At 45.9% G+C, this 20,559-nt stretch overlaps 1 protein-coding gene across 1 annotated transcript in view; it reads left to right on the top strand.

Moving 5' to 3' along the window:
• Positions 1 to 19,502, top strand: part of LOC147725845 (extracellular calcium-sensing receptor-like) — a 326,872-nt gene extending 307,370 nt beyond the window's left edge. Inside the window, exon 4 of the mRNA XM_086963371.1 lies at positions 19,446 to 19,502. Coding sequence (XP_086819497.1) covers positions 19,446 to 19,502 — 57 coding nt within the window. The remainder of the gene's footprint in view (positions 1 to 19,445) is intronic.
• The last annotated feature ends 1,057 nt before the right edge of the window (positions 19,503 to 20,559 follow it).

Genomic DNA, 20,559 nt, shown 5'->3' with positions numbered 1-20,559 from the left:
AACAGTCCAGAGCGGCCGCCATCTTGTGTCTCGGTAAAATCGAGACATAAGAGGTGGCTAAAACAAAGGGGGAACTGACCATAAGGGGTCAGGGATAGACCCCTTTGACCCCCTAGGTTTGATGTGGGGGCTATAAAAGGGCCCCGCGGGGCATTTAAAATATTTTTTTTTTTGTTTTGTGCGGGGGAAGTGCCCGGTACGCGCACCAGGTAGCGCACCGGAGAGCGTAAAATGAGGGAAAAAGATGACAGAGTTTTTAAAAAATGAAGTTTTTATTTAGAAATTGGAGGTAGTTCTAAAAAGAACTTTTTTTTTTCTTCTTTTTGTTGTTTTATATTTTTTTGTGTTTTTTGAACTTTTTGAACTTTTTTTGGCTTTTCTAAACAGTTTTATATTTTTTTTGTATTTTTTTAGGGGGAGAAACAAAAAAAGGGAATTGAAACTGGCTCAACTGGAGCAAAAAAACAAAAAACCCAAAAAATTACTTCTTTTTGGGGCACTTGTGATTATCACCTGCAAGGACGATGAGCTTAACGCTTTTTTCGCCATAGGCGATAAGCTTGCCACATGCAGAACAAGTGATTTTAAAATCAGCAAATCTCGGCTGAATGCAAGGCATCACCTCGGATGTTTCTGGTTCTGATGAGGTGGGTTGGTTTCTTTGGGAGGGGGTCCTTGATGACTGGGGGAGGTTACTGGCCAGTTCCCTGAACTCTGCACGAGAGTAGTTGTTTGGGTGCTTTCTGGTCATGTGCCGAATCATGGTATGGTTACCAAAAGAATATTTTTTGTTTGGGTTGCCCCGTGAAAGTTCATCATTGCAGATGAGGCAAGTCACCTTGGGCGCATTCACCTTTTTTTGCCCCTCTGGGATTGAAAAAAACTGCCATACAATGTGTGGTTTGGGTTTGTAAGGTGTATTTTCTTCTGGCAGCCATCTTCTTCTCCCCTCCTCCTCTTCCTCTTCCTCCTCCTCCTGTTCTTGACCACCAATATAATTTGGAGCTGGTCCTCTTGGTGGTTGTGGTGGTGGTGGTGGGGCAGATGCACCAGCTGATGCTACTACTGAAGCCATTATTTGGAGCAAAAAAGTAGAGAGAGCAACAAACAGGTCTTCCTCAGTCAAAGGACAAAGTCAGAATAAGGAAAAAAGGTGGGGTCTTTCATCATTTTGAAAAAAAAACTGTCCTGAACCAATGAGAAGTGTTATTTTCAGGTCACAAGACCAGGGGCTTCATCATTATGAAACTAAAACTGTTATGAACCAATGAAAAGTGTTATTTTCTGCTCACATGACCCGACGCGCTTACGCTACGCGCCCGGGGGCGCGCAGCGTAAGCGCGTCGGAAGTTTACGTTGTGCGATCGTATTCGCTCGAGTACTACCGGGTGCGCTTACGCCGTGCGTATCACGCGGTCGCGGCTACGCGATACGTCACGATCATGTTTTCGTTTGCGATATTGGCGCTCACGGGACGCTCCCCGGAGCGCGCCAGGGGGCGCTTTTCAGAAATACGCTTTTCGGGGCGCACTCCGGGGCGCGCTCTGGGAGCGCTCCCACCAAAAATTAAAAAAAAAAAATGGGATAATTGTAGGGACAGGTAGCCCTATTCTGAAGTGGTTTGTAAATGTAGCCCAAAGTAGCCCAATGTAGCCCAAAGATGGCCACCAGAGACCAAAAATTGTAAATGTAGCCCAAATTTCAACTAGATGTAGCCCAACTGTAGCCCAATGACAGAATGTACCAGAGTGTTAAAAAGAACAACTAGAGTGCTAACAGTCTTATTTATAAAGTGAAACTTATAGTTAGGAATTAGCATTAACAAAACCTATGAAATTCACTGAAAAAACCATAGGTTTCACACCAGTTATAGTTAGGAATTAGCATTTAAAAAACCTATGAAATTCACTGACAAAACCATAGGTTTCACACCGGTTATAGTTAGGAATCAGTGATGTCATGAGTGATGTCACTCACCATGTCATGAGTGATGTAATATGTGATGTCATCAGCAGTGCATTGCACGCGCAAGTTATAGTGAGTCCGACTAACTATAACGTGGGAATTTCAATGGTTTTATATCAGTAAAATTTCCAGCTAACTATAACTGGTGTGAAACCTATGGTTTTTTCAGTGAATTTAATAGGTTTTTTAAATGCTAATTCCTAACTATAACCGGTGTGAAACCTCTGGTTTTTTCAGTGAATATATATATATATATATATATATATATATATATATATATATATATATATATATATATATATATATATTCACTGAAAAAACCATCATCAGTCGTCATCAGTGATGTCATCAGTGATGTCACTAACCATGTCATGAATGATGTAATATGTGACATCATCAGCAGTGGATTGCGGGTGCGCGATATATAGTTAGCGCTTATAACTATATATGGAATTTCAATGGTTTTATGCGAGTAAAATAAGGTTTTGTAAATGCAAATCCCTAACTATATATGGCCTAAAACCAATGGTTTTTTCATTGAATTTTCAAGGTTTTGTAAATGCAAATTCCTAACTATATATCCACTATAACCTATGGTTTTTTCTGTGAATTTCATTGTTTTTTTAATAGCAAATATGAAAAGCTTTAAAATGTCAAGTACGTGATAGATAAAAACATTTTCGTATTTATGCACGCTGATGTGCTTTGAACGCTGCCCCCCCCTCCCCTCTTTTCTCTTAGTAGTACTCTCTCTTTGCAGATAGTGAACGGTAGTTAACGCAGGCCTTTGCCCCCGTTGTAATCCGTCGTGCCTGCTTGTCTCTCCATTTGATTGATTGTTATCCAAGCATTTACTGTTTTAGAATTGGTTCTCTTTGGATCATTCTCTATTTACAAACAAGCACAAAGTCGCAATACTCTGTTTAGTCTATGCAGATAGTGAAAAATCGTGTAAAAAAATAAAAGTAATCGAGCAAAATCAGTAGGCCACTAATTGGATCTCTTTTTGACCTCGCTAAATTAGAAATATTAGGAACAACCCTTCATGAGAAATACGAAAATAGTGAGATGAACTGAGCTCCACACCATGAGGGCTGCAAGACAGCTCGACTCCGTCACCCACCCCGCCCAAAATAACGACAAACCATATGCAAATATAAAAAATATAGACAACACACCAGCAAAGAAACAGGGTAAAACATTTTATTAAATAACTATTTACATATGGCTGAGATACCCGCCACCCCCTCTCAACACAATCCCCAAGGATGGGACACCGGAAACAGTTCTGAACTTTTGGAAGACGGGAGGGAGTGACCCTCCCGGCCGTATTTATTAAAATATGAAACAAAATTAAAAACATTAAAATAACAGTTTCATATTATGTACAATTTCATTACCACATTGCGATGTTTGGCTAACCTTAACATATTCTCTAATACAAAGGTTCTCCTAGCCGAACTAACATCCTACAAAACATTTGACTTGAAATTTTGAAATTGTACATCCTAACGTTTAAGGGCCAACGGCAAGGTCGTAACCGGTGTCAAGATCCCTAAACCAGAAATATCCCCCTCACTTGTGAGGGGCGACCGCACAGAGGTGTACCTCGAGTGCATCTACCAATTTCCCTTGACTTGACGGGGGCCCCAATAAACTCGACGCCACTTAAAGGTCGTTCGAGGACTCGTGTGAGGTATCTAGAAGGTAGCGTAGACCCCCCCCCAAACCCCACACAACTTACCACATCTGCCGTCGCAGATGACCTGGCCCCGGGAAATTCTCCAGGAGGGGGCTGTAGCCCCTCCTACCCAGGAAGGGGCCTTGACCGCCTTTCCTTTCCTTTCGGCGGCCCATCCTTAGAAGGGACCGCCTACCCCGTTGAGGGGCCAATGGCCACCTCCCTCGAGCGCTCCCATCCGTAATGGGTGACGCCCACTCATAGGGATCTTCCAATTAGTGCTCACCGATCATGACCTTACCGCCCGACCAAAATAAATACGACAGTTCTAAACTAAATGACTAAAACCTAAAAGACAGTTAAAAGCAACCACTTTATTAAAAGCATGCTACTGATCAATACTAGCGCAGGATTACTTTATTTGCAAAACATACCACAAATTGACCATTTCTTTATTGCATATTCAAAGATATCACAATAATAATCCAGTACCTGCAAACAAAAGAGTTACCACATCAAACTTTATTCAAAACCACTTGCTGTCCTCAGGGGCTGGTGGGTGGGTCAAAATTGGCTCTTCGTTCCGTCTCGAGCTCACGTGCAGCGAGGTGGTGCAGCTTCAGAGCACAGGAACAAGAGGATGCTTCCTTGGCTTGTTGCTCCTTTTATCCGTCTTCAGGGCGGGCGTAAACCCGCCCCGGCCTGCCCCGAGGGCGTGGCCCGGCCGCGTCAGTGTCTAGGCCAGCCCACTCCAGGGCGGGAAAAGGCGCGCCCCGACTACGCCGCTTCGGGCATACCAGCCGAGACTCGCCTCCCGCCCAAGATGGCTTCCCGGGGGGATCGGGGTACTCCACCATAAGTTCGGGGGGACCGAATGGTCGCCCCTTTCCATATGGCTGAGATACCCGCCACCCCCTCTCAACACAATCCCCAAGGATGGGACACCGGAAACAGTTCTGAACTTTTGGAAGACGGGAGGGAGTGACCCTCCTGGCCGTATTTATTAAAATATGAAACAAAATTAAAAACATTAAAATAACAGTTTCATATTATGTACAATTTCATTACCACATTGCGATGTTTGGCTAACCTTAACATATTCTCTAATACAAAGGTTCTCCTAGCCGAACTAACATCCTACAAAACATTTGACTTGAAATTTTGAAATTGTACATCCTAACGTTTAAGGGCCAACGGCAAGGTCGTAACCGGTGTCAAGATCCCTAAACCATAAATATCCCCCTCACTTGTGAGGGGCGACCGCACAGAGGTGTACCTCGAGTGCATCTACCAATTTCCCTTGACTTGACGGGGGCCCCAATAAACTCGACGCCACTTAAAGGTCGTTCGAGGACTCGTGTGAGGTATCTAGAAGGTAGCGTAGACCCCCCCCAAACCCCACACAACTTACCACATCTGCCGTCGCAGATGACCTGGCCCCGGGAAATTCTCCAGGAGGGGGCTGTAGCCCCTCCTACCCAGGAAGGGGCCTTGACCGCCTTTCCTTTCCTTTCGGCGGCCCATCCTTAGAAGGGACCGCCTACCCCGTTGAGGGGCCAATGGCCACCTCCCTCGAGCGCTCCCATCCGTAATGGGTGACGCCCACTCATAGGGATCTTCCAATTAGTGCTCACCGATCATGACCTTACCGCCACAGGCCGGATAGTTGACTGGCTATCCGGACCCCCCACAACACTCCTACCTAAAGGTCATGCCTTAAAGTCTTTAGCCAAGCTATACAGTCTCCTATGAGTAGCTCGTTCCCCACCCGGGACAAATGAACACCATCCCCCAAATACATAGTGTCACCAATAATACAACCATGCGAAATAGAATGCAGTGTACTTGAACGGAACAATCTACTCCCTTTGTTATTAATTTTCCTTACTGAATGATTCAGAGCAGAAACAGAAATAGCCCCCGCCATACTTTTCGCGGGATCATATGTGACCATGCAATCGTGCACCCTGGAACTCTTCTTGCCAACCAACTTACAGTGGAAAGCATCGCCTCAAGAAGAAGTCGTCTACCAGTGGTGACCAAATCATTGCCCCCAAGATGTACTATGACTATCGACGGCGGTGACCTCGTCCGCCCTAGCAAACCCTCAAAATATGATGGAAACTGGTCAATACAGAGTCCGCCCTTTCCGTAGAAGGACACACTGTACCCGTATTCCCCAGCCACGTGAATCATGTCACCTGCTTTGAATACGTCCACGGCACGCCTCACGTATGAGTGGCCCACGACCCACACCTCCTTTTTCACAGCCGGTGAAGTCTGACCGCTGGCCCGGTGTTGGGTCGACTGCATAGTCCGCCCCGCCTCGTAGGCTTGCGCAACTGAAACCAAACAAAACAAGAAGCGTGAGTACATCATTACAGCTTCACAACATGTGCAACCGCACATACCTCTTATAACAATTGGAGGACCAACGCCCCACACGTTTAACTTGTTCGACATTCAGACCCCTGGCTGTAGCCTCTGTAGCAGCCCCTATCCGAAAGGAATGGGTCCCAAACTCACCCGGGTTCAAGCCCGCAGCAGTAATCGACATCGCAAGCACCCGCTGAAACTGAAACCTCGTCAGTGGGGTGGTGTCAGCGTGTCTCAACAAGGTCCCCCCCCATGATGCCACCCTTTGTGCCAAATATTCCTCTACACAACTCACCGGGCACATGGAGGACCCGGGGATCCTTTGTATGATTATGCAATCACCCATCGCACTCTGATCGGTCTTGGACCTGAGGAACGAGAGAGTCATCGTCTCCCCTCTGATCTGAACGTGCTCTCGGCACAGTCCCCCCATCATGTCCTGCTTGTTCCTCGCCACTAGTTCGCTTACCCGCATAGCCCCATGGAATGCCAGCGCAAAAGCGGCTCGGAATTGCACCGTTTCATACTGGGATGAACATTTTGCAGGGAGTCTAGATAATAACAGGGCCAACCTATCCAAACCTATCGGGCGCCTTTCATCTACTCTGTGAACCTCAAGGCGTTGCCACCCACGTAGCGCTTTTTGCACAACGAAAGACACTGTCGGGTCCTGGATCCCATGAGCCCTAGCCACAAAGGAAATGGCGGCCCGATGCCTCTGGGCCGTAGCCACTGATTTGCCTGCCTGACGTAAAGACAGCAGGAATTTCACTACCAACTCCTCCTGGTCCCAAAGCTCCCCTCTAGCCGCCCCCAAAAAGGCCCAATAGGAACGGAACGCCCCTTCATATGCCTTCCTCGTCCTGGGTGCTAAACTCTCTCCCACGAGGTTCTGTAGTTCTGGGCACCGAGAGACCAGAGAGCTTCGGGAAAGGGTGCTGCCACCGGGTCCGCTGTGGGCAGAAAACCCCAGAAGGCCTGCATATGAAAACGAGAAAGCGCATCAGCCGCCTGGTTCATCACCCCCGGGACATGTCTTGCCCTAAATAGTACATTCAATTGCATACACAATAACACAATTTCCTTGAGCAATCTCAGAATCCATTTGCATCGTGCTGCCTGGCTATTGATACACTCAACAACGGTCATGTTATCAGACCAGAATACCACAGAGTGATCTCTGAACCCCTCAGGCCAAGTTCTCAGGGCCACCAGTATGGGAAAAAGTTCTAGGAAAGCAATGTTGCTTGTCAGACCACTATCATGCCACCATGACGGCCATTTTTGTGCCGACCACTGAGTGCCGAATATGGCACCAAAACCCATGCTCCCTGCCGAATCTGTCCACAGCCCAAGCTCCTCAGAGGACACGGCCGGTTTGTTCCAGACAATTCGACCATTGAAATCCGCCAGAAATGCCAACCAAATGCGCATGTCCTGGCGAACCTCTGCCGAGAGCCTTGTACGATGATGACCCTCCCTCAGGCCGACCATGGCTTGAGCGATCGAGCGAGAAAAGGGGCGGGCCATCGGTATAACTCTTAGGGCAAAATTCAACTGTCCTACCAATTGCCGTAATTGATGTAGCTTCACCTTAGACTCACTTATACACATTTGCAAAGATGCCCTGAATTTTAACACTTTATCATCTGGTAAACGAAAACAACCTTCTTCGGAATCGAGCTCGATCCCCAGAAACTCAAGGCAAGTCGAGGGACCCACAGTCTTACCTGGTGCCAATGGCACACCAAACTGATTCATCAAGACACAAAATGCCGTCAAGGCCTGTCTACATTCTGGATCCCCGGCTGCCCCCAGAAACAAAAAGTCATCGAGATAATGCATAACATGTTTAAACCCCGTCTTCCTCGTGAAGACCCATTGCAGAAAACAACTGAACTGTTCGAAATAGGCACACGATATAGAGCACCCCATCGGCATACACTTATCCATGTAGTAGTGACCCTGAAACATGAAACCAAGGAGACGCTGATCGTCTGGATGTACCGGGAGCAACCGGAACGCTGACTCGATATCAGATTTTGCCATCAGCGCTCCGGGCCCCAGGCGATTCAATATGGCTACGGCCTCATCGAAGGATGCGTACCGCACCGAACACACTTCCGGGTCTATTGCCTCGTTTACGGAAAGACCACGTGGGACTGATAAATTGTGTATCAGCCGAAACTCACCCGGGTCCTTCTTGGGGACCACCCCTAAAGGGGAACAAACAAAGTTAGCAACTGGTGGCACATTAAATGGACCAGCGACTCGAGCTCGAGCCACCTCTTTCCCGATCTTTTCCTGTACCACGGTCGTATGCTGTAAGACCGATATCTGGTTTTTACATTTTGCTAGACCCTGAAACTCCCTCACTGGGATGCGGAAACCATACGAAAATCCGTCCCGTAACACCCCAGCGGAAGCGTGATCCGGGTATTCACTGAGCCAGGGAATCATTGCCATGGTATCAATAGGAGTAGGTAAAGGCGCCCCTCGGACTATGTCAGACCTGTTTGGCGCCTCCTCTACCCCCGTTATCACCCGTTTTGGCTCTGCACATGGACTCAGGATGGGATGATTGCCCACACCCCCCACATTCGTGCCTAAATTTGCATGACCCCTGGGGCCTAGTACATTTCCCCCTGTTAAAGTTCCAACAAACCCCCCTTTTTCCTGCGTTGCCGATTGGTCTCGAGTGATTGTCGTTACCCGTACCTGATCGAAAGGGCGTCCCCGCATATTGGCGGGAGGATTCACCCACGTTACTCCCTACCAATGGCACCTTCAACATACCGGAATCCTCCATTTTGGACCAGGACACAGAATCATAACAATCCCAAGTTAAGTTTTTATCATGCTCTTTTGCTTTTCTGAAAATATTGTTGTAACAAAACCAATGGTTGCCCTCGTGAGATACTGAATACCCCATGATCCGTGATTGATAAATCGGCAATTCGGGCAGCAATTCGGGCCTACGTTCACCCAAGATGGATGTAAAAACCCCCCATGCTTTGCCCCAATTACCAATGTTTTCATTTACCTTAAAGGCGGCCATCTTTGCGCGCCAAACACTCGGATGCATGAGCTCCTTTTGACTCTTAACATGCTCCATCTCATAATGATCGGTAAGCAACGAGAAGATGTTTATATACTCCCCTGCCCATATCTTCTCCTTGATAGCCAGAGGGACATGTTGCCCCAACTTTTCCCTTCGAGAGGGTGCCGACTCATCCCTCGCAATCGGCAATGGCCGCTTACCTGAACCGGAAGCTGTATCTGCGACTGGACCTGACCCAAGTGGTTTTTCCACTGCCGCAGCCGGCGATGGCGCCTTCGTCGCTTCCCTTGTTTCCCGCAGCTGTTTCATCAAAACCTGCGCATCGTCAGCCGTGGCGCCCTTGCTACCTTTACCCAACCACGCTGCTAATTGTGCTGCCAGCTCGGGCGGCATATCTTCCCCGGACACGGGGGTGACCACTACGGGAATCGGATTTCCTTCCTCCGGGACCGGAGTGGGTGCTTCGAGCGGGGTACAGGGAACTGGGACGTCTCCCCCAGCTGTTCCCCTCCGGGGCCTCTTGCCTTTTCCTCCTGGAGCTGTTCCCGCCAGAGGACGTTTCGGCCCCCCTTCCTCGTCTTTCTCCGCCATTCGCTTCTTTAGGTCGGTCACCTCTTTCATGAGAACACGCAGCATCTGCTCGGTAGTCATTCTTTTTCCCGCCTTCTTAGGCATTCTCCGACAGAGTATCTGCAAAACAAACAAGAGGATTATAACGCTCAAAATTGGCTCTTCGTTCCGTCTCGAGCTCACGTGCAGCGAGGTGGTGCAGCTTCAGAGCACAGGAACAAGAGGATGCTTCCTTGGCTTGTTGCTCCTTTTATCCGTCTTCAGGGCGGGCGTAAACCCGCCCCGGCCTGCCCCGAGGGCGTGGCCCGGCCGCGTCAGTGTCTAGGCCAGCCCACTCCAGGGCGGGAAAAGGCGCGCCCCGACTACGCCGCTTCGGGCATACCAGCCGAGACTCGCCTCCCGCCCAAGATGGCTTCCCGGGGGGATCGGGGTACTCCACCATAAGTTCGGGGGGACCAAGCGTTGCTACTGATGCTATGCAGACCAAAACTGGTTTTCAGTTTGTACATTTTTCTAGATTTTTCAATCGAAGGTTGGTTGACTTTGTAGAACGATGGCTTCAGATTTTCAACATACGGTGTGGTGGCGCGGACTGGGAGGGGGCGCTTCGCTCCTGCCCCCTCCCCAAGTAAGATTTTCATACGTGAAAGTACGTTAATGGTTTTGGTCCCTGAGTTGCTTCAATGTCACTGCCATTCTCAAATGGCATAAGTTCTGGATGTTGGGTGCCATAGTTAAGAGTTCTGAGCAGTGCTTGTAACACTGTCTGAAGCTTATTTCCACCTACTGCAGCTTCACTATTCTCAAAGTAAGTGAGTGTCGTTTGTGGACCTGACTGCATTAGAAAACAATGTGATATGTTACCTTCCTAAACAGCTTGACGGAGGCCCCTGAGGGGCGGTGTGATGGCCATGGACTCGGAGAAGACGCTTGGCTCCGACACCCTCCCCAAGTCTTATAGCACTGGTGTAGCCTGAGATCGCCCCCGACATAGGCGGCCGGCTCCCGGGGTCCGGCGGAACTTTTTGCCTTTTGATGACTCTTCAATTCTAGACCTTGTCCCACAATCCGTTTGACCTGAAGACACGCTGTAGTGGGGCGCCCCTTTACCGTTTCAGTTGCCATTCCGCCCGCTTTTGCTACACAGTGCCTCTTCCGCCATTCAGCTGTTTACCGCCCGCTCTTGCGGCTACAGCGTCTTGCTCATCATGTAGTTGAGTTGCTCCCGCTCTTGCGGTGCAGCGATAGGCGGCTGCCACAGGACTCTCAAAATGGCGGCCGGCTCTTCGGTTTTGGGGCTGGTCCACTAAAATGGCCCTGGGACACCTTTGAACTCGGACGCTTCCCTGATAGGGCTTGGGTCCCATTCTCGAAAGTGTCCCCTCAGCCGTGAAGATTCTACAAAAGTCTTGGGGGCCTCCGACTCCCGCAGGCTTCTGGTGGGGAGCGGCTGCCATGATTGCTCGTGGAATGGCCACGACGGAGCTACGAGATGGTAGTGCTCTCATGCTGACGCCAGCTTTAGTCTGAAACATCCAGAAACACTGTAGACTACCAATTCGATCAGTTCCGGTAGCGCCCCAACATGACCCGGAAGAGAAGAACTTGCCCTCCCCTCTTTGACTGATGGTTCTTGTTGCCTGTCCCCTCTGTTGTCATTTAACAGAACTTTTTGGACTGCTGAAAGGGGTTGTGTTCCGAACGCTGGTTGGTGGAGACATTTTGACTATATTCTTGACCTACGTTGTCGCGTAATGCGTTATATGACACGCCGCGTTAGCGCACCCGGAAGTGATCCGAGGCGCGGCGCGCAGCGCGTAACGTAAGCATAACAGGTCATGTGACTTGTTAATAAAACTTTTCATTGGTTCATTTTGCTTTTGTTATTTTAATGATGAAAAGCTTGGTCATATGACCTAAAAATTACGCTTTTTATTGTTTTCGAACATTATTTTTTTTAAAACATATATGTTATAATATTCCAGGCTAATGTACTTTCCCGGAAAATTTACAACTGTCCTGCAAGTAAAATATATTCCTTTTTCGAGAAAAAGGGCGTTTCTTCGTTCCATGACGGAGCCGTTGAGTAAAAGAGACTCGGCCTGCTGTCTTAGTCGCCGATACGCCTGATTATCAGATTCTTATCGATCTCTTTATGTTGCAGAAATGAAAAACACAACTGCCCTTGACCATTTATCTTTACTGCGTTCCTACATATTATACCTTTTATCCGTCATGTAATTGGACTGCTTTATTTCACTTGCCTTTTACTGATTCGAAAACAGTGACTAAAAGTAAAAACTTTACCAATGTAAATACTACTACCGTGTTTTGTTTTAAAAAAATTTATTGTGAAAATGTCAGTATACAAATACGGGCCTATAACTACGTGGGCCGGCCACGGAGCAAACTGAAATCGTATATGATGAGGAGACATTTACACTGTAGAGGAACGTAACGAGCGGGCCATTAGGTTGCAAGAACAAAGGTGTCTAACAGTTGCGGAATCGGTGGACGTACATTTTGTAATTAAAATACGACAGGGCCACTTACAATAACATTTTCTAGATATACATTTGCGGGCAAGGAGTTACGAGTCCCATTTATACCGGCGCCATTTTGTGCGAGGCCGGGCAGGTCCAAGATATAGTCAAAATGTCTCCACCAACCATCGGCCAGACCAGAACCCCTTTCGGCCCTTTATGCTACAAGATGGTGTCTTCCATTCAGAAAATATTGTTGGCAGCATTTTGAAAGGAAACAGAAACAGCCGTTCTCCTAGTGAGTTTCACATTGTTACATTTAGGAAGAATGTTGAAGAGTAGTATGTGGAAAATCTGAAGCCATTTTTCTACAAACTCTCAATCAGACTTGGATAGAAAAAAAAATCCTGAAGAATGTACAAACTGAAAACCAATTTTTGTCTGTATAGCATCAACAGCAACGCTTGAGTCAGCTTTGTGTCAAGCCGCCATTTTCATTCAATCAATAGCGTCCCCCTGCACACATTCAGGGACCTGGTCGTGTCTACAGATGAAACGGATTGTAGGAAAAGAAGCAGAAAGGAAAAGGAAAAAAGTTCCGCCGGACCTCGGGAGCCGGCCGCCTATGTCATGTGCGACCTTTGGCCACACCAGGGCAATAGTGAAGCTGCAGCAGGTGCACATAAGCTTCAGACAGTCTTACAAGCACTGCTCAGAAATCTCAACTGAGGCACTCAACATCCAGGACTTGCCATTCGGATCTTGGCGCCTTGTGCTGGTTCCGACCTATTCACTCCACATGGGGTATCTCCGTGCTGTAGACCGCTGGGGAACCCATCCTGGCTTTCCCTGTGAGATGGTCCCTAGTGGGTATCTCCAAGGTGAAACCAGGCATCCCCGGCGTATGTGGGGGTCTGTTGTGGAGATGAGGCAAGCTAATGCCCAGAGTTGCCGAGTGTGATCCCTGGTTAGAGTAGGCACCGAGACGAGAATTATCGAGTCCGCTGACCCTGGTCCACGACCCTGCCACGTCGGGAATTGAACCCTGGTCCCGGGCCATCCTCTGCTTCCGGGTCTGCAGCCTCTAACCAGTGATACAAAAGGGGGTGGTGATGGACGGAGCATCTGAATCAATCAAACACTCACACCCAGTCAAAAGATCTGGGTATAATCCATCACCATTCTTTAGCCCACTCTGCCACCCCAGTTCGGACATGGCTATATGCAAATCAGTCTGACCCTGTGCCTCATGGGAACAGTCCAGCCCGAACTGCCAAGCCATGTCTTCCCTGGACCGGAAACAAGCTTCCGAGGACTGGTTTCTGGCATTCCAGCCGTCTTCTGCCCGGCTTGCTTGAATCCAGTGGCAAAGTGAGCAAGGGACTCACATCTGAGAATACCCTGTCACACTTATGGTGGCCAAAAGCGGTACAAAAGGGGGTGGTGATGGAGGGAGCATCTGAATCAATCAAACACTCAAACCCAGTCAAAAGATCTGGGTTTAATCCCTCACTGTTCTTTAGCCCCCTCTGCCACCCCAGTTCAGACATGGCTATACGCAAATCAGTCTGACCCAGTGCCTCATGGGAACAGTCCAGCCTGAACTGCCAAGCCATGTCTTCCCTGGACAGGAAACAAGCTTCCGAGGACCGGTTTCTGGCATTCCAGCCGTCTTCAGCCCGGCTTGCTTGAATCCAGTGGCAAAGTGAGCAAGGGACTCACGTCTGAGCATACCCTGCCACACTTATGGCGGCCGAAAGCGGTACAAAAGGGGGTGGTGATGGACTGAGCATCTGAATCAATCAAACACTCACACCCAGTCAAAAGATCTGGATTTAATCCATCACCGTTCTTTAGCCCACTCTGCCACCCCTGTTCAGACATGGCTATATGCAAATCAGTCTGACCCTGTGCCTCATGGGAACAGTCCAGCCCGAACTGCCAAGCCATGTCTTCCCTGGACCGGAAACAAGCTTCCGAGGACCGTTTTCTGGCATTCCAGCTGTCTTCAGCCCGGCTTGCTTGAATCCAGTGGCAAAGTGAGCAAGGGACTCACGTCTGAGCATACCCTGCCACACTTATGGCAGCCAAAAGCGGTACAAAAGGGGGTGGTGATGGACGGAGCATCTGAATCAATCAAACACACACACCCAGTCAAAAGATCTATGTTTAATCCATCACCGTTCTATAGCCCACTCTGCCACCCAGTTCAGACATGGCTATATGCAAATCAGTCTGACCCTGTGCCTCATGGGAACAGTCCTGCCCGAACTGCCAAGCCATGTCTTCCCTGGACCGGAAACAAGCTTCCGAGGACCGGTTTCTGGCATTCCAGCCGTCTTCAGCCCGGCTTGCTTGAATCCAGTGGCAAAGTGAGCAAGGGACTCACGTCTGAGCATACCCTGCCACACTTATGGCGGCCAAAAGCGGTACAAAAGGGGGTGGTGATGGACGGAGCATCTGAATCAATCAAACACTCACACCCAGTCAAAAGATCTGGGTTTAATCCATCACCGTTCTTTAGCCCACTCTGCCACCCCAGTTCAGACATGGCTATATGCAAATCAGTCTGACCCTGTGCCTCATGGGAACAGTCCAGCCCGAACTGCCAAGCCATGTCTTCCCTGAACCGGAAACAAGCTTCGGAGGACTGGTTTCTGGCAGTCCAGCCGTCTTCTGCCCGGCTTGCTTGAATCCAGTGGCAAAGTGAGCAAGGGACTCACATCTGAGCATACCCTGTCACACTTATGGTGGCCAAAAGCGGTACAAAAGGGGGTGGTGATGGAGGGAGCATCTGAATCAATCAAACACTCACACCCAGTCAAAAAATCTGGGTTTAATCCATCACCGTTCTTTAGCCCCCTCTGCCACCCCAGTTCAGACATGGCAATACGCAAATCAGTCTGACCCTGTGCCTCATGGGAACAGTCCAGCCCGAACTGCCAAGCCATGTCTATCCTGGACCGGAAACAAGCTTCCGACGACCAGTTTCTGGCATTCCAGCCGTCTTCAGCCCGGCTTGCTTGAATCCAGTGGCTAAGTGAGCAAGGGACTCACGTCTGAGCATACCCTGCCACACTTATGGTGGCCAAAAGCGGTACAAAAGGGGGTGGTGATGGACTGAGCATCTGAATCAATCAAACACTCACACCCAGTCAAAAGATCTGGATTTAATCCATCTCCATTAATTAGCCCACTCTGCCACCCCTGTTCAGACATCGCTATATGCAAATCAGTCTGACCCTGTGCCTCATGGGAACAGTCCAGCCCGAACTGCCAAGCCATGTCTTCCCTGGACCGGAAACAAGCTTCCGAGGACCGGTTTCTGGCATTCCAGCTGTCTTCAGCCCGGCTTGCTTGAATCCAGTGGCAAAGTGAGCAAGGGACTCACGTCTGAGCATACCCTGCCACACTTATGGCGGCCAAAAGTGGTACAAAAATGGTTGGTGATGGACGGAGCATCTGAATCAATCAAACACTCACACCCAGTCAAAAGATCTGAGTTTAAACCATCACCGTTCTTTAGCCCACTCTGCCACCCCAGTTCAGACATGGCTATATGCAAATCAGTCTGGCCCTTTGCCTCATGGGAACAGTCCTGCCCGAACTGCCAAGCCATGTCTTCCCTGGACCGGAAACAAGCTTCCGAGGACCGGTTTCTGGCATTCCAGCCGTCTTCAGGCCGGCTTGCTTGAATCCAGTGGCAAAGTGAGCAAGAGACTCACGGTGAGCATACCCTGCCACACTTATGGCGGCCAAAAGCGGTACAAAAGGGGGTGGTGATGGACGGAGCATCTGAATCAATCAAACACTCACACCCAGTCAAAAGATCTGGGTTTAATCCATCACCGTTCTTTAGCACACTCTGCCACCCCAGTTCAGACATGGCTATATGCAAATCAGTCTGACCCTGTGCCTCATGGGAACAGTCCAGCCCGAACTGCCAAGCCATGTCTTCCCTGGACCGGAAACAAGCTTCTGAGAAACGGTTTCTGGCATTCCAGCCGTCTTCAGCCCGGCTTGCTTGAATCCAGTGTCAAAATGAGCAATGGAATCACGTCTGAGCATACCCTGCCACACTTATGGCGGCCAAAAGTGGTACAAAAGGGGGTAGTGATGGATGGAGCATCTGAATCCACACCACTCCACATCTAGATTTCAAAACTTGGTTTTCGTGTTGCAGCAAGACCTAGACTCACCCAAATGATTGTTCTAGATTTGGCATATAGACTTGCTGATGATAACTGATCAGAACATTCATATGCTCCAATTTCTCGATGCGACAACATCTTCAGACTGTAAATGTACAATTTGTTACTTAGACTCTTTTCATGTGAAATTTCCTCCCACATTTCCTTTAGTTCCGTCTTTTCTGATTTTGTGATGTAAGACGTCATATATCGAGCCACAGCAATTGAGTTGTCAGCAACATATTGAATATTCATGTTAGCATTCCACATGGACAAAATTACTGGGTTATAGTCATTTATATATTTGGACTCTTCAATTCTTCTTAAGTTGTATGTAATTTTCGGTGATTTTCTTGTCACAGTATGTCGCAGAGAAGACATAAAATTGTTCACTCTTCCTTTAGATATTACTGGTCGTGGAAACGCAAAACGACATTTTGTGTAGAACTTGTCCTTGGATTTGAACTTTCGACGACAGTATTTTCCACAACGATGGTTATGAAAGTGTTACTGAGTCATTGGAATCTGTTCCAAATTTGGGTGCATCTTTGATCCATAGCAGCATATGTATATGAGGAGCACCTCTTGCTTGATACTCCTTTCTCCAAAAGAAATCCAAAACCTCTCCAAGGGGAGGATTTTTTTTGTTGGTGATAAAACACATCATAGCTTCAAACCTATGATTGAAATACCTGCATACATTCACTGGATCCAAAAAGCACAGTTCTCCAAGTGTCTTTTATTCAATATTTTCAATGTTTGCATTTGCCTCTTGTAGAAATTGAAGTAAGTCTTCCCAAGCATACTCAGCACAGCTAAGAGTGCGGAACCATGTAGGAGTTCCTAAGTTTCTTAGCATACATTTCAATTCCCCATGGCGACGGTACCAATACTTGTTAGTACACAAGATTAATTAGGTGAGATTCCAAAATACTGTTTTGCACTGTGACTTTATCCATAAAGTCCCTTGCCGAAACATTTGCAGATGTACTCCACTTTTCAGTATATGGTTCACTGCATAAAAAAGTCCAAACAAGTCACTCTAAATTAGTAGATGAAACAAATATGGAATGCATTGATGAAACCTTAGATCTTCGGCATATAATCTTAAAGTACGGTATTCAGATGTAGGAATTTGAACATGTCGGTCGTCATATCGTCCACCTTGACCTGTTGGAAATAACTGGGGAAAACAACGAGCTTTCAAACTTTCTTCCCATACACTACTGGGACTTCCTTTTGCCTCTTTCATTTGAAACAAGTCAATAGCAGTCCCCATTACTTCTTTGGAATGTAAAGGATGAACAATATAATGTTCATCAACTTTTTTAATTTGCCCAGCAGAGACATCACTATCTTTTTTTACAGTTGTTTCCGCTTCTCAAGCTTATATATATTTTTGTAGTAGTGATTGTTTTTTACCAAATACAACATTGCCTTTTTGATTTTCCTAACATCCACTAATTCTTGCCAGATTTTCTTACTCTTTGTCGGAACACCGTTACCTAAAATAACCAGAGGTTCCTCTTCTACTTTTTCTACACCAATTGTATCAATATTTTTCATAAAATCTAGAGGCAAATAAACAACTCTTCCCTTTAATCCTCTCTGTAAATCTGAAGGAGGCAATTTCCCTGTCTTAGGCTCCATGCGAACAATAGCCTGAAAAGGATGCACACATTGAATCAGAATAGACTCATAGGTATTTAAATCCAACAATTCAGAAGGAATGTCTACCAACTTCAGATTATTATGAACAGCTCTAGCAGGCATTCTGTTTTCATTTAATTTATTAAAACAATATTTACAAATACGTTGATTAGAACCCAAATCAAAACAATTTTCTACCAACAAATAAGTTGCAAAATCCTTCCACTCATTATTATTTTCCATATCACTTTTTACATATAAATCAACTAACCTAGTCTGATTCTTCGACAACACACACAAGAAAATTAGGCCTTTCACTTGAATTGACCTTAAACTTTGTAATTTCATGGTCAAATTTTTCTATACATGAAATCTGTACATTCTCTTCCACATTACCTTCCATTACTGAATCAGTTTCTGCACTGTCCTCTTTTTCACCAAAATAACAAAACTCAATTTCCTTACAAATCTTCTTCACATCTAATTCAGATCCATGCAAAAGAGCACTGTTTAACTGTTTTAGCTTAAGTGCTGGACTTTTTGCATAATACAACCTTCTCACTAATTTCCTCACTTTATTATGATGCACTGCTAACATCCTAAAATGGTGAAAAACACTCTGACATACTTTTCTTGAAAGACAAGCCAGTGAATGCCCATGCAAACCTGCTTTTTCTCTCACTCTGCAAGGATCTAACTCTTGCAACATTTTCATCTTTTGTTTGAGACTTTTCTTACTATATGTCCATAAGAAATTGTGAAACAAATCAATTAAATCATGTCGCACACTACAAATACTACTACAATTCCATGTATACACTGGAGCCTTAGGACATCTCCCTAAAACTTCCTCAGGTAACACCTCATCTGCATTTCTAGGGACAATTTTTTCTTTTTCAACCGGACAACCATCCTTCACCTCATATGCTCGATCACTGGTGTCAACTGCATGCATTAAATCATTATCCTGAAAGTAACTTTCTTCTTTAAAAAATGGCTCACAACTTGAACTATGCTTCCATTCTTCAGAATAAAACCTCACAAAAATGAGTCCGATTAATTACTCTTTTCCACTTACATTTTGATATAAAAACATTGATTACCTTATCTAGTGTACACATTCTATTAATTACTAATGTGAATAATTTATTTTTCACTTCAAAAGCCTGATCCACAATCTTCACGATACTTTTTCTTTCTTGTAAAAAGCACTCTTTTTTTGATAAATCAACATTTTTTAATAAATTTAAAACAATTCTGTTATAAAACCATCGTCTATGAATGTCAATAAATTGTTTTCTCCTTCTATTACTATAGAGAATATCATCTCCTCCTACAGGTCTAACATTTTTTGGGGCGCTCTGCTTCTTCTTTGTATTTACAGATATTTTATTTTTCTTTGAAACAATAACAAGATTTTTTTTTAAATTGCGTTAATTTCCTAAAAAAGTCTTTTGTTTGCTTACCAGGAGAATTCTTTCTTTTCACTGAAGATTCTGTTTTGGATGAATCATCTAATTGTGTAATCTTGGCAAATAAACCATGTTTGTAATCTGTGGTAAAGAAAAAATAACATATTATAGACCACTACTAACATACTACATATCAATTACAATAAGTGAACCATATAAACACTAGTTTACAACATACGTAAGTTTATAGCCTAGCAACTGTGTCACATCAATACTGCAGTACAGTTTCATTATTAATCTCACATACATTTTACCAGAACACATTTACCAGAGTGACAAGAGACACACGCAAGGAGACAAATGACACACACAAAGAGTGACATGGGACACAAGCACAGAGTACATTTCAAGCTAAGAGATGCAAACTGTCAGCAGACACAGGTGAGATTAATGAAAAATGTGAAAATATAATTCCCTATTTCACACAGACTCTCAGTGTGATCCTTGACCAAACATTTAAAGCCAGACATTTTACCAAAGAACATTTACCAGAGTGACATGAGGCACATGCAAAGAGAGAAATGACACACACAAAGAGAGAGATGGGGCAGGTATAAAGTGACACAAGACACAGGCACAGAGTACCCTTTAAGCAAAGAGAGGCAAACTGTCAGCAGACACAGGTGAGATTAATGAAAAATGTGAAAATATAATTCCTTATTTCACACAGACACTCAGTGTGATCCTTGACCAAACTTTTAAAGCCTGACATTTCACCAAAAAACATTTACCATAGTAAATCGTTTTTGACACAGAGCACAGACCATTTAAATACATTACAAGGCAGAAACCTAACTCATTTCCAAAATACATTTCCAATATGCACCATTTTAAATTAATTACCAGCATTACAAAAAAACATGACACACAATGCAATAATAAAGAAAAACAATATGTTTCTTAATCTTCCCCATACTGCATACAGCACTATCTATATTAAAAGAATCATTACTCATCTTTAAAAATACATTTGAAGATTTAGAACAGTGTCAGTCACACACACCAGATTTTCTAAAGCAGAATCTATGAAATGCACCTCAGTCACTGCAATCACAATGGCACTGATTCCCTGTAATTCTTCACACATATCCCTGGACTTAACCAATTAAAA

This window comes from Lissotriton vulgaris, chromosome 3_1 (assembly GCF_964263255.1).
Source record: "Lissotriton vulgaris chromosome 3_1, aLisVul1.2, whole genome shotgun sequence".
Classification (NCBI taxonomy): domain Eukaryota; kingdom Metazoa; phylum Chordata; class Amphibia; order Caudata; family Salamandridae; genus Lissotriton; species Lissotriton vulgaris.
The sequence above is the reverse complement of the archived record's forward strand: the minus strand, read 5'-3'. Positions and strand labels throughout refer to the sequence as shown.